Source organism: Myotis yumanensis, unplaced genomic scaffold (genome assembly GCF_028538775.1).
Source record: "Myotis yumanensis isolate MYYU_CA2020_CCGP unplaced genomic scaffold, mMyoYum1.0.hap1 SCAF_1, whole genome shotgun sequence".
Classification (NCBI taxonomy): domain Eukaryota; kingdom Metazoa; phylum Chordata; class Mammalia; order Chiroptera; family Vespertilionidae; genus Myotis; species Myotis yumanensis.
The window spans coordinates 179075258-179089346 of record NW_027223752.1 but is presented as its reverse complement, the minus strand read 5'-3'; the positions used below and the strand labels follow the sequence as shown (position 1 = coordinate 179089346).

General features: G+C 36.1%; 1 protein-coding gene across 2 annotated transcripts in view; it reads left to right on the top strand.

Moving 5' to 3' along the window:
• Positions 1-13759, top strand: part of CCSER1 (coiled-coil serine rich protein 1) — a 1176231-nt gene extending 1162472 nt beyond the window's left edge. For both annotated transcript variants that reach the window (XM_070392710.1, XM_070392707.1), the window contains one exon: positions 13124-13759. In XM_070392710.1, coding sequence (XP_070248811.1) covers positions 13124-13609 — 486 coding nt within the window. In that variant the 3' untranslated portion in view covers positions 13610-13759. The remainder of the gene's footprint in view (positions 1-13123) is intronic.
• Positions 13760-14089: the final 330 nt, after the last annotated feature.

Genomic DNA, 14089 nt, shown 5'->3' with positions numbered 1-14089 from the left:
AGAAGAAATAATTTCACTCCAGACAATTTCCTCTTGATAAGTTGTGCATTCTGAAAAAAATAGGCTTTGCCTGCCTGAAACTTTGAATGTTTCTTTTTGCTTATTACTTGAACTTATTAAAAGGCTTCCTGCTTGCAAAGCACTTACTACTTCTCTATACAATCTCTCTGTGGTAGAGCATTTCTTAGACCTTCAACAAATTCTTCTTTATCACTGAAAACAGATTCACCATCTAGGGATATAAAAAGATGCAGCAATGTGCCAAAATCCGCAGAGACGAGGCCTGGTATTTATAACTGCTTTAGAAGTCCTATTCGTCAGTGATGACAGGAAAAGGACAGTCTGTAATTTTTAATAAATGTAGTTTGAGTTTACACTGACACTTCAATGGCTGTCATTGAGAAAGAGGGACATTTCCGGTCTACCCATTTACTTCACACCAATAGATTATGTTGCGAAAAAGCAAAAGGAACATTTGTTTTTTTAAGCAGTTCATGACACTGTTAATATTCCTCCATTTCCTGTCTGTACTGGACCAGTGATTTTTTAAGACCTCTGTTAGAGTACTGAATGAAGTGCTGCCTAATTAAACACATCAGAACCCTAAAGCTTCCTGGGTTATTCAGAATGAAGAAACCCTTAGATTGTATGTACCATACTGGATGTGGTGCTTATTTGTCTTGTTGATCAAGATTTACGTTTATAAATGCTTCCAATGTTTATCAGCACATTGCATTGACTTCGTAAATGAGCTAATATTTTTAATTAATCACTGTAAGGGCCCGCAAAAGTGTCTAGCCTATAAAGAGCATTATCTGTTTTTAAAGAACAAAAAGTATAAAAGCCTAAATTTGCTTTCCTACTGGTTATAAATGATTTTTGATATTTTTACTTTTTATCCTCACCTGAGGGTGTTTTTTATTTGAGAGAGAGAGAGGAAGGGAGAGAGAGATTGATTGGTCACCTCCTGTACATGCCCTTGACTGAGGATCAAACCCACACCCATGTAAGTGCCCCAACTGGGAATCTAACCCGCAACCCTTGTGTGCATGGGATGATGCTCTGACCAACTGAGCCACCCAGCCAGGACTGTAAATGATTTTTTTAAAGGATAGCCGTTTCTGTATGTGGCCTTTTTCTTTCTAGAGGTGCTGCATTGGTTACTTTTACTGTCTGACTTGGGGAAGCATTATAGTTTAGGCCAGTGATGCTCAACTAGGGACAGCTTTGCTCTCAAGGGGATATTTGGAAATGGTTCTCAACCTTGGCTGCACATTAGAATCACCTGGGAATCTTTTTAATATCCTGATTTCTGGGCCTTATCCTCCGGAAATTCTTTCTTTGTTACTAGTTGTGGCCCCACCCCATAACAAAGAAAGAGAATTTCCGGAGGATGAGGTCCAGAAATCAGGATTTTAAAAAGATTCCCAGGTGATTCTAATGTGCAGCCAAGGTTGAGAACCACTGGTCTAGAGACACTTTGGGTTGTTGTAGTTGGATTCAGGTGCTGCTGGCACCTAGAGGTGGAGGCAAGGGATGCTGCTAAGCATACTGCAGTGTCCTGGACAGTCCCCTACAAGAGATCATGTAATCCCAATGTAAATAGTCCTGAGGTTAAAGAACTCTTGGCTTAGAGCTTGGGTTTTGAAATCCAAATGTTTGAAATCCAGTTCATATTCTGCTGCCTGCTAACCCTGAAATTCTGGTAAAACAAAGCACATATCTTGACACATTATAAATATTTCCCAAATCTTAGTGATTGTTATAAATAAAATCTGAACTAAAATGACTTATAAGCCTTTTAATAATTTTTCTAAAATTATATAACATATGTTCTCTTGAATTTAGCAAATGTAAGAATTGCTTCTCTATAGATCTTTTCAACATTAGGTATCAGATAAATAATCGGGTTTTGAAAGCACTCATCACCACACTGCGTAAATTATCGATCTCATTAAAACTAGGATAGAAACTAGTGTGGTAAAGTTTTACAAGAAAAGATATTTATGTCTCTTCTGATAGTAGACTCCATTGTCAATAAAGCATTTTCTTGGAACGCTATAGAACCCATCCTCTAAGAGTAGGACAACGGGGTTTCTTTAAGGTGTGTGCTGCAAAGGGAAGGGAACTACATACAGAGCACTTCCATTTAATTCTTCTTTAACACGTGTCACAATGCTAATGTAACCTTTCTTTAAGAGAATTTACAAAGATCATTAGAGAAAAAAATATTAAAGAGACCCTTATAATAGTATCCAAGATAACTACATAGAAAGAAAATAATTGTGAATGAATGGAAAGATATTCCATTCTGTAATAGTAATTGGAATGATTACTATTATTAAAATGCACTTACTATCCAAAGCAATCCACAGATTCAATGCAACCTCTATCAAAATTCTAATGGCATTTTTTTTCACAGAACCAAAACAAATAATTATAAAATTTGAATGGAACCACAAAAAATCCCAAATAGCCAAAGAAGTGTTGAGAAAGGAGAACAAAGTTGGAGGTATCATTCTCTCTGGTCTCAAACTATATTACAAAGCTATAATAATTAAAAATTTTATGCTCTGGCATTGGCATAAAAACAGACACACAAGTCAATGTAACAGAATTGAGAGCCCAGAAATAAACCCACCCTCATATGGACAATTAATTTATGATAAAGCAGCCAAGAACATAAAATGGGAAGCAGATAGTCTCTTTAATAAATGGTCTTGGGAAAACTGGACAGCCACATGAAAAAGAATAAAAGTAGACCTCTATCTTACACCATACACAAAAATTAACTCAATGTTAATAAAGGACTTAAATGTAAGACTTGATATCATTTAAGACTTGACATCATAAAATTCCTAGAAGAAAACATAGTTGGTAATCTGACATGCTTTTCATCAATATTTTTGAGAATTTGATTCCAAAGTCATGGGCAATGAACAAAAATAAATAAATGGAATTATGTCTAACTAAAAAGTGATTGCATAGCAAAGGAAACCATATAAAAATGGAAAGAAGATATTTGCAAATCATATATTTGTTAAGAAGTTAATATTAAAGAACTCATACAACTCAACTACTGGAAAACATGATTAAAAAATGGGCTGAGGCCTTGGCCATTAGTTCAGTTGGTTAGAGTGTTGTCCCAATAAGCCAAGGTTGTGGGTTCAATCCTTGGTTTGGGCACATACAACAATCAACCAATTAATGTTTAAATGGGTGGAAAAACACATTTATTTTTCTCTCTCTTCCTTCATTTCTCTATCTAAAATCAATAAATATTTTTAATAGAATGAACACAGATGGCCAACAGGCACATGAAAAACTGTTTAACACCATTAATTCTAGAGAAATGCATATCAAAGCCACAAGGAAATATCACCTCACTCCTGTTAGAATGACTATTATAAAAAAAAAAAAGACAATAAATAACAAGTGTTGAAAAGGATGTAGAGCAAAAGGAACCTTTGTACGTCATAGCTGGGAATGTAAATTAGTGCAGCCATGAATAGAAAATAAGGTGGCAATTCCTGAAAAAATTAAAAATAGAAATACCATATGATCCAGCTCTTCCAGTTCTGGGTATTTATCTGAAGAATATGAGAACGGTAATTTCAAAAGACATATGCATTCCTATGTTCATAACAGCATTATTTACAATAGCCAAACTTTGGAAACAAAGTAAGTATCCACTGATGGATGAATGAAAACAGGTATGATATATATGTATAGACAGCTGGGGTGAACCTGGAAATTGTTATGCTAAGTGAAATAAGTCAGATGGAGAAAGACAAATGCCTTATGATTTCACTCATATGCAGAATCTAAAAAAACACACACAAAATAATACTGAATAAACAAAAACCAACTCATGGTTAGAGAAAATGTTGTGGCCATCAGAAGGAAATGGGGGATGGGTAAAATGAGTACAGGGGATCCATTCTATAGTGATGGATAGAAACTAGAATTCTTGTAGTGATCACTTTTGGTAGTGTACACAGATGTCTAATTATAATATTGTACACATGAAATATATATAATTTTACCTCAATAAAAAAAGAAAATATATTGAAGACTTATTTATAGATTTCAATATGTTACTGAGTAATATTATTTGTACATACCTTTATTCAAAGCACTTTTCATATACATAATCATATTTAACCTAGAGATGGCTTATTGACTTCACAATATTGAAAGTTTTTTATTATTCGGCCTTTATTATAGAGTTTGCTCTGTCATTCACTTATTACACTGCCTCAGCTGGTGCTGTCAACATTTATTTTCTGCACTAAAGAAGTGACCAACCCAGTTAATCTTCAAGTCTGGGCAGTATCAAATGGGTCACAGTCATCTGTTGAGTCTGTATATTAAATAATATGTTGCTACAATTACTAAGACACCAGAAATTATACTTTTTATAATTAGAGAAGATGCTGATTTTTCTGTTTGTATTTCTGAATTCAAAATGTTTACATAAATGAAATATATGAGTTGAGTTAAAGATATTTTAATGGGACTATTTTCCTATCCCTGGTTTTGGCCAAAGAAGTTTATTTCTATGTCATGTTGATACATGGGAAGAAAAGAGAAAATGAGATTAAGAAAAAAAAGAGATTAAGAACTGCTGCTTCACCATAATTCCCTTTCAATTCATTTTCCATAGTTTTGATGCAATGTACTTAAAGAGATTTTTTTTTTTTAATATATTTTATTGATTTTTTACAGAGAGGAAGGGAGAGAGATAGAGAGTTAGGAACATCGATGAGAGAGAAACATCGATCAGCTGCCTCCTGCACATCTCCCACTGGGGATGTGCCCGCAACCCAGGTACATGCCCTTGACCGGAATCGAACCTGGGACCTTTCAGTCCGCAGGCCGACGCTCTATCCACTGAGCCAAACCGGTTTTGGCTTAAAGAGATTTTTTTCAGTTGCTTTGATATTTAATGCTATAGACATAACATCATATTGCTTTGGTGGTTATAAAAGGTTTCTTTTCTCTGAAGTATATCTTGTAGTTACATAATAAGTCTTTCCTTATTGGGTAAGGTACAACTAAGGGGGAGTTGAAACTATAAAAACATCCCTGAAGAGTAACCTATCCCTTGGGAAAAGTCATTCCCAAGAAAGGAAGGAAGGGAGGGAGGAAGGAAAGGAAGCAAAATAGACATGACCAGTGCTTGGTAGTTTAAGATCCAGATGAAATGTCAATCTGTATACATCAAAGTAATCAACTCATTCAGCAATGAGAGAAAAAAATATATCAAGGAAAAGAACACTCCATCCTATATAATAAAAGGCTAATATGCAAATAGACCAAATGGCAGAACTGAACAACCAGTTGCTATGACGTGTGCTGACCACCAGGGGGCATGCACGGAACATTGGCGGGATCGGCAGCAGGCAGCAGAGCATGGCACATGGTGGGCGTTGGCCACGGCAGGATAGTGGAGGTGAGCAGGGGTGCCAGACCAAGGCGGGACACCCGTGGCTGTCATCAGAGTGAGCCTCTGGTGGTTACGAAAATTCTTTGCTCCCACGTGCTGTGCTTCCGCCTGGTACTCGCACCTGCTGATGGCGCCAGCCCCGCTAGCACCCACTGCTGGCATCAGCCTCAATCGCTCTGCACCATCAGTGCGTGGGAGTGGAGGCGGCAGGAGTAGGGCTGCCGGCAGACAGGGAACCAGGGGCCATGGTGGGAGGGGTCAGGTGGGGGCACGGAGGATGGGCCGAGACCCACCCCTGTGCCCACCATAGCCTCTCAGCCCACAGTTCCTTTCAAGGTGCACAAATTCGTGCACTGGGCCCCTAGTATTATATAAACTGTCAGTGAGGAAAGGAATCATGGTAATAGAATCTTTTCTGGATTGTATAAATATTAAGGAAATACTACTAAATAACAGGCACTGTTATGTGCAGTGGATTCAGCATTAAACAAAACAAGCAAAGTGCCTGCCCATATGAAATGTGTATTTTAGTTGGTTTGGGTGTAGAAATGCATAGGGTCTCCAAAATTTATATTCTTAAAATTAAAATATACAGTATTCCGCATTTCCTATCTTATTTGATCTAGAGGACTCATTGGTAGGAAACCATGAACTTACTCAGGAAGTGTATTTCTCAATGTGAATTATCATCTAAGAGTTACTACTTAGCTTCTACTATAAGAACTCTGACCAATGATACTGGCTCACTTTAACGTAATTTAATACTATTTCTTCTTTTATTTGAATGCAAATTATAATGTTGATATTTTTAGTAAACTTTATGACTTTTTAAAATACTATTTAACATTAGCCATTTTTCTAATGTAAACCATTTTTTTTCTACCTAGCGATCATGAATTGTTTCATGTGTTTCTATCCCTTTAAGAACAATTCTAGATGTGAAACAATACTATTTTCTGTTAAGTGAAGAACATTTGCTGAAAAAAATATATTTGAAAATAAAAAATAATCATATATTAAGTTCTAATCAATGCAAGAAAGAATCACAGGAAGTAGTAACAACTGATAACATTTTTTGGCAATTGTCAGTATAGTTCACAAAAAGGAAAAACTTCAGAAAAAGTACATAAAATTCATTAATCAGTGTTAGAAATATTGCTACATTCCCCCTTTAATTTTATTACCCTACTTTAATAAAAATGGGACTATATATATTGGCATGATTACTGCATTTATATTTTGCATCAGTTGTGAGACAATTTTTTAAAGATAATAAGATCCCTAAAATTAGATGAATCTTAAAATCAGTGCTTTCAACCAGGTCACGGTTGTAACAGAGTTTGCATTGCTGTGTGTATAGATTTTAAAGCTTTATATTGTCTCTCTTTTTTTTTTTTTTCGAGTTCAATGCAATATTGGTACTACGTTTGTTGAGTTTTCATTTAAGAATATCATCCAAGGAGTGTTTACTATGATCTGGTATTATAACCAGCAATTTTGTATATGGAAACCCAGCAAAGAACGAAAAAGGGTGTAGTATTGATATGAGTAAAAAATATATACATTTGTAATTTGATTGCCTCAGTTTCATACCCTCTTCTAAAATGAAAACCAAATGCTTTATGAAATCTAAAGAGGAAATATACCCACATGTATATAGCCACTGAGATAAATGTGACTGAACTGTCTATCAAACATAAGAAACTGAAGAAAGAAGAAATTGCATGAGAGGTTGGTGTGACCAATTATTGGGTCACACTGATTTTAATAAGTAAATGGAATATAGTTTTTGTTTGTTTTTAATTAGCATGGTTTTAGTTTGTTTTTCCTTTCTTAGTCATATGTGAAATAAAGTCAGTGATCTTGGATTCAATGAAATGCAGACTATCTGCTTTCAGAAGAAATTAGAGAGAAAATATAATAGGGAAATAAAGAATTGATTTTGTTATAATCTTCACACTGTATTTGCCATCTATTCATCCTCTACTAGGAACTCTAAGGATAGGTAATAAAATAGCTTTTTGACAACTAAATTGCCTAAAAACTAACATATGAGTTTTGGGAAATTTACTTCCAGTTTTGAGAAAGATGTAGCTAAGCATATGCACTGAAAATTTCCTTTAGGGATGTGATCCCAGGAGCTGCAGAAAGAATTAATTTCTTTATCATGCTACTAATTGGTATTATTTATTTCCCTCTGGGATACAGTAACCAAATACAAATATTTATGTGCCAAAATATATTTTTATATTTTGAATTAAGGGGATCTTTCCTATGTTTGTCTAAACATGTTCCAAACATGTAGAATTTTAAATGTAGAATTTTAGAACTGGAAAAGGATTTAAATGAATATTAGTATTTCTCTAAGATATTTTCCTCATTTCTTTCAATAGGCTCAGAAAAAGAAGCCCACAAAAATTAATTTATTCATCCAAGGTCACACCATTTGATAGCAGCAGAGTCAAGATTAGAGTATTTGGCTAAAAGTTCATTATTCTTACCATTATGCCAAATTGTCTCATAATATATTAAACATACCAACTGGATAATGAGTGTAGTGGATGCTGTGGTTGTGCTTCCGTTCTCCCTCCCCCTGCCCAAAACACACACTCCCCACCCACAAACACACCCTTTCACAACTAAAGCTTTCATTTTCCCAGTTGCTGAAAATGTTGGCAGCTGATAGCATACAAGTTAAGTTCCTCTCCAAGAATTTCTCCCTGCGGAAAAATAATAAGGAAAAGCCTGCTTACTCGAGGTCACACCCCTTTCCCAGAGGCTGCCCATGTCCAATAAGGGTATAAGGCTCCCAACCCCTTGTCTAAATGGGAGACAACTAGGAAAAGTCACACAAACTTTAGATTCTGTGTGATTATCTGAGATAGTGTAATTGCAGAGCACTTTAATCCCCCCTTTGCCAGACCCTGCTTCCTTCACTCCTGCACAGGTGTTGGCTTGAGAATACACTCGAATAAATGTTTTGTTTATTGTCTCACATATTTGTCTCAGAGTCTGTTCTGGGGAACCAAACTACAACAATTAATGTAAAATTACTTAAATATTCTGGACTAAGTTACTTTGCTTTTATTCAGTCTAAATAGAAGTGTTCAAAGGGGCTTAGCTGCCACAGGATGAAATGTGCATCTACCAAGGTAATTTCTAGGTTTACTGGTCACTTTATTTTATTCATGTAATTAGTGTTGTTGCTGTCATTAGATAACTATGTATGTCAACACAGGTATGAATGTGAATCTTCCTTTCACAGGTGAGGAAATTGGTGGCTTAGGGACGGTAAGAAACTTACCCAGCTAGACAGTGTCTAATTCTGGTTGATTCTCCCATCAGACTTTTAGCTGCTTGAAGGCAGGAGCCACTTCCTTTATGAACAGCACTGTTTCCCTTCATGTAATGCAGTGTCTTGCCCTCAATGACAGTCAATAAACATTTATCAAATGAATAAATTAATCCATATGTCTGACCACAAATCCCTGCCATTAACCCCTGTGCTATACAGTCTCCTACGTATTTGATGAGCCCTGGAGTAATGGTGAATATCATAAAGAACTAAAAAAGGAGGGGGGATTTGAAGTCTAAGATGTCAAAAGCAATCTATGTGAAGCACACAGGAATGGGTAATTTAAATATGCATTTTCTTTAAAAATTGAGAGGGAGAGCCTTGATTTTGTTTCTTTGTTTCTTTTTATGGTAGATACTCATGTTCCTTGTAGGTATCAGATACCTTATCAGAGAAAGAGTAGTGAGGCTGCCTGTGGGTTGAGTTGTTCGATTATTTTAATATATCTTTATTAAAAGTATATATTTAATTTAATATAATATTCTAGGAGGGCTAAAATGACCACATAAAGAAAATAATGGCTATTTCCCCCAATGTAATGTAATGGAGATGATCTCCACCCACCTTCTCTACTTTCCTAGGCAGCAGCTATAAAAATAGAAATGAAAAAGAAACATTTCCATTGATAATTATCACAATGAATTTACTAATGCCTCTTGTGTCCTTTTTGTCCTGAAACGAAAGTTTTTATCAAGATATTTTACAAATAGCATCCAGGATGTGTCTAACATTTGGATGCAGATATTAAGCACAGCATTGATTTGGAGCCTGTCAGTAACTGATTCAATAGTTAAGTAAAGTTCTCATAGCAGTAAAGTTAGAGAGATGAAGAGATTATCAAAGCTCACTCTTCTAAGGAAATCCAAATACCTAGAAGTGTTGGAAAAGAGTCAAGAAGCAGTAATATAGAAACATTTCTAGAGAATAAAAATTGAATAGAAATAGTTTATTCCTTTTATTCCCAAGAAAGTCTCTGAAACTTCTGCTGTAAATCAGGCAATGTTTCTTTTGTGCAAGAGTTAACCAACCTGACTTCCTCTATTCCTCATCTATGGACGAGTTAAAGTGGCAAATTAGAAGTCATAGAGAAGGTCTGCTATAAGTGAGCACATAAAAACCAGAATGAACATTTAACAATTAATTTTTTTTATAAAAGAAAGGCATGCTTGGTAAACTACTTCAACCTGAAAAGGCATATGGACACCCCAGTTATCCCCCAATACACCTTAGTTTTGCAGAAGAGCAGGAGATTCATCTCAGTGATGGTAATCTTGAAACATCCGTTTAAATTACAATATTCTTCTGCATGTAATTTATTTTAGAAAAATGTGATACCTTTCAGAAATATTCAAGGGGCTCCGCTGGAAGGCAGAATGAACTTGTGGTTCACCAAGCAGACTGTCTACCGTGCACCAGTGTAGGGTACAAACTCACTGAGCCTCAGTTTTCTAGTCTGTATAATGAGGATGAGGGGAACTACTTCAAACATGGATTGAATATGTTAAGGCATTAGAAGAATGCTTGGCATATAATATATGCTCATAAATAGATATTTATAGCTCAGCAGATAAACATTATTCAGCATATGCTTATTTTTAAATGTTTAATATGTGTCTGAAAATTGAATCAGGAGGATAGAGTGTATATAAGAGAAGTGGACAGATGACTTGAGGTTGCATTTTTTGTCAGTACATTAGCAAGAACATGATTTGAAGGGGTGTGAAGAAAAGAGAGAAAGCAAAAGTAATCTCCACGTGATAGCCTGATAGGGATGATATTTATTATGGAGGAAGCTATCTGGGGAAGGATAGGTTTCAGAGTCAAAATCATGTTTGTTTGTTTTTATTTGGTTTTATGTCAAATTAGTGATATTAATCAAAGTGATGGTGGCTGGATAAGGGAATTGGGGTTCAAAGTAGAGATCAGGTTTGCAAAAATGGCTTTTTAGGGAACAATGAAAAGATAACCATTTAAAACTATTCCATTTAGATGTCGAGTATCCAGAAATTTTCTGGCTCCTTCAGAATGTTTTATACCAACCTACTGCCATCTGCTCTACTCTCTTCTCTCTTTCTCTTCATTCTTCATGTCAACAATAAACCCTACCCTTTTACCACCAGAGCAGTAGGACAGGTAGTCAATTTCTAGCTCAATGTGTTTTTCCAAACAAGACAGTGTTCTTTCTCTTCAAGAGGAGTTCTGGTACCAGCTTGCAATCTTTGCTTCCCACAGCATGACTTAATGAGCTATGTTTTGTTTCTATAATCCTATAAAATAAAAGGGTAATATGCAAATTGACCAAACAGCTGAACAACCGGTCGCTATGACATACACTGACCACCAGGGGGCATATGCTCAATGCAGGAGCTGCCCCCTGGTGGTCAGTGTGCTCCCATAGGGGGAGCGCCACTCAGCCACAAGCCGGGCTGATGGCTGGCAAGTGCAGGGGCCCACCTTCGCAGCAGCACTAAGGATGTCCGACTACGGCTTAAACCCGTGGGGAGCGGGCCTAAGCCATCAGTCAGACATCCCCCGAGGGCTCCCAGACTATGAGAAGGTGCAGGCCAGCCTGAGGGAACCCCCTCCTGAGTGCACAAATCTCGTGCACTGGGCCTCTAGTTAGAATATAAACATTGTAAGAAAGAAGATGACATATACTGTGTACCTGATTTTGATTAATAAAGTGCATCCAAAAATTCTAAATGAAATACATGTTGAAATTTATTTTAGGTACTCTATTGTCCTCCTTAGGTCAATGTTGAGACATTGTTTTAGTTCCTTAAATTTTTATGTTATCACTTTGCTGATACAAATTATGATATTGATCATTCTAAAATTCTCTGCACATTTATTTAAGTAAATATAATGTATAAAATCCAGCAAAAAATGAATAGGCTCATACATTGATGTTCATTACTTATTCAAATTATCTATATTCTCAGGTAAACCTATAGAATTCAAATTTAGGAAATTAGATAAACACATTTTAAAATGCCTTTTAGTTCAAGGACAAAAAGAAATGAGCTATCAAGCCATGAACAGACATGGAGGAACCTTAAATGCATATTACTAAGTGAAATAAGCCAATCTGAAAAGACTCCATACTGTACAATTCCAACTACAGTAGGTCCTCAGGTTACATGGGAGATCCGTTCCTACGGGACATAACACGATTTTCACCGTAAGTCGGAACCCACCTACATCACTCACATGGAGCACATACATACACAGCAGTAATGAAGTAAAAAAATTTAAAAGATAACAATTCCTGACCTTTACTTGTGGTAAATAAATAATAAAAAACATAAAGCACATATGCACATACGTTGAAATGACGGAACTTTTATATATATATATATATATATATATATATATATATATATATATATATATAAATAAATGGGAGATGGCGATGTAACCACGAAACAATGTACGTGGAGTCTGATGTAACCCGAGGACTGCCTGTATACAACATTCTGGAAAAGATAAAATTATGGAGATGATAAAATTCAGCAGTTACTGGGGGTAGGAGGCGTAGTGGAGAGATGAATAGGAAGACCAGAGGATATGTTTAGGGCAGTAAAAATACTCTATTATAATAATGAACAAATGCCATTGTAATTTTGTCCAAACCCATAGAATGCACAGTGAATCCTAATGTAGACTGGATTTGGGTGATTATGATGTGTCAATGTGGGTTTATCCTTGGTAAAAAATGTGCCACTTTGGTGAGTGATGTTGATTGGGGGGAAGTTATGCCTATGTGCTTTAGAAATTTCTGTACCTCCCTTTCAATTTTCTCTAAACCTAAAACAGCTCTAAAAGCATAAAGCCTTCAGCCCTGGCCGAGTGGCTCAGTTGGCTGCTTGGAGTGTTATCCCTTTTACCCAAGGGTTGCAGGTTCGATTCCTGGGGCTGGTGGTGGGGCATATGCCTGAATTGTAGGTTCAATTCCCAGTCAGGGTGTGTGCTGGTGTGTGTGTGGTGGGGGGGGGGGGGGGGAGTGTTGGCTGGTGGATGTTTTTTCTCTCCCTCTTTCTAAAACTCAATTAAAAAACCAAACATATCCTTGGGTGAGGATTTTTAAAAATAATAATATATAAAGCTTTTAAAACAATGGTTTTTAGAATAAGTTAATCATTTATTGACTATTGGTAGTGATATTGCACTGAGAAATTTAATCTCATGAAGAATTCTACAGATTTTTTTAAAGACTTGTTGAAAATGTAGGGGCTTGCACACAAAATGTGAAAGTATCCCTCTGTCTTCAATGAATGTTTTTTTTAAAACATAATTTTCTTTCTGTGTCCTTACCATAGGCTACATATCGAAACCGAGTTGTGAGCCAAAGTCTCAGCACAAGGGACAGAAAAGCAATACATACTCCCACCGAGGACCGTTTTAGATACTCGTCAGCTGACCAGACAAGCCCCTACAAAAGCAAGACCTGTCAACTATCAAGTCTGTGTTTAAATAATTTCTTGAAGGACAAGGAACTAGTGGAAGTTATCAAACACTCAAGAGGAACTTGTGAAAGCCTCACTTCAGAGGTCACCCAGAACTTAAGGGCCACTGTTGGGCAGAACTCTCTGAAGCCAACAGCTAAGACTGAAGGGCTCCCCACGTCCTCAGAGAAACCAAAGGACCAAGCTGCTGTGGCCCGACAGCATTCAACCTTTACAGGCAGATTCGGACAGCCACCGAGAGGGCCAATCTCTTTACACACATACAGCAAAAAGAATGTTTTTCTCCATCACAATTTACACACCACTGAGCTGCAGACTCTAGGCCAACAGGATGGGTAATTACATCACCCGATTCTGTCTCTGAGTAAAGATGGTTAGTGTTTCTCGTTCATAGCTCACATTTCAATTGTCATGTACTTTTTATTCTTTTTATTTTTGGTTATAAACAATGAATTGTGTATTTTTTTTTTTTTTTTTTTTTTTTTAGAATGAGGGTTCAAGCATGTTAATTGAATTAGGTTCAATAGCCTTGAAGGTTTTATTATATAAATATGTATAATAAATGGGACCATCTTGCTGGTTTATATAGTCCATAATTTATTTATTTTTTATCTTTATCAGTTACTGATATCTATTGAAGTTCCTGAAAGTAATATCAGATAGTACTCTATTCATTGAATGACGTAACTGTGAAAATAGATGTGAGAAATAAGTAGATGAAGGAATTGTAAAGAATTTTAACTTACATAGTTAATAGAAGGAAAAGAGAAGATGGATTTTTAAATCTTATATTTGGTGGTGTATTTATTTGAAGAATGG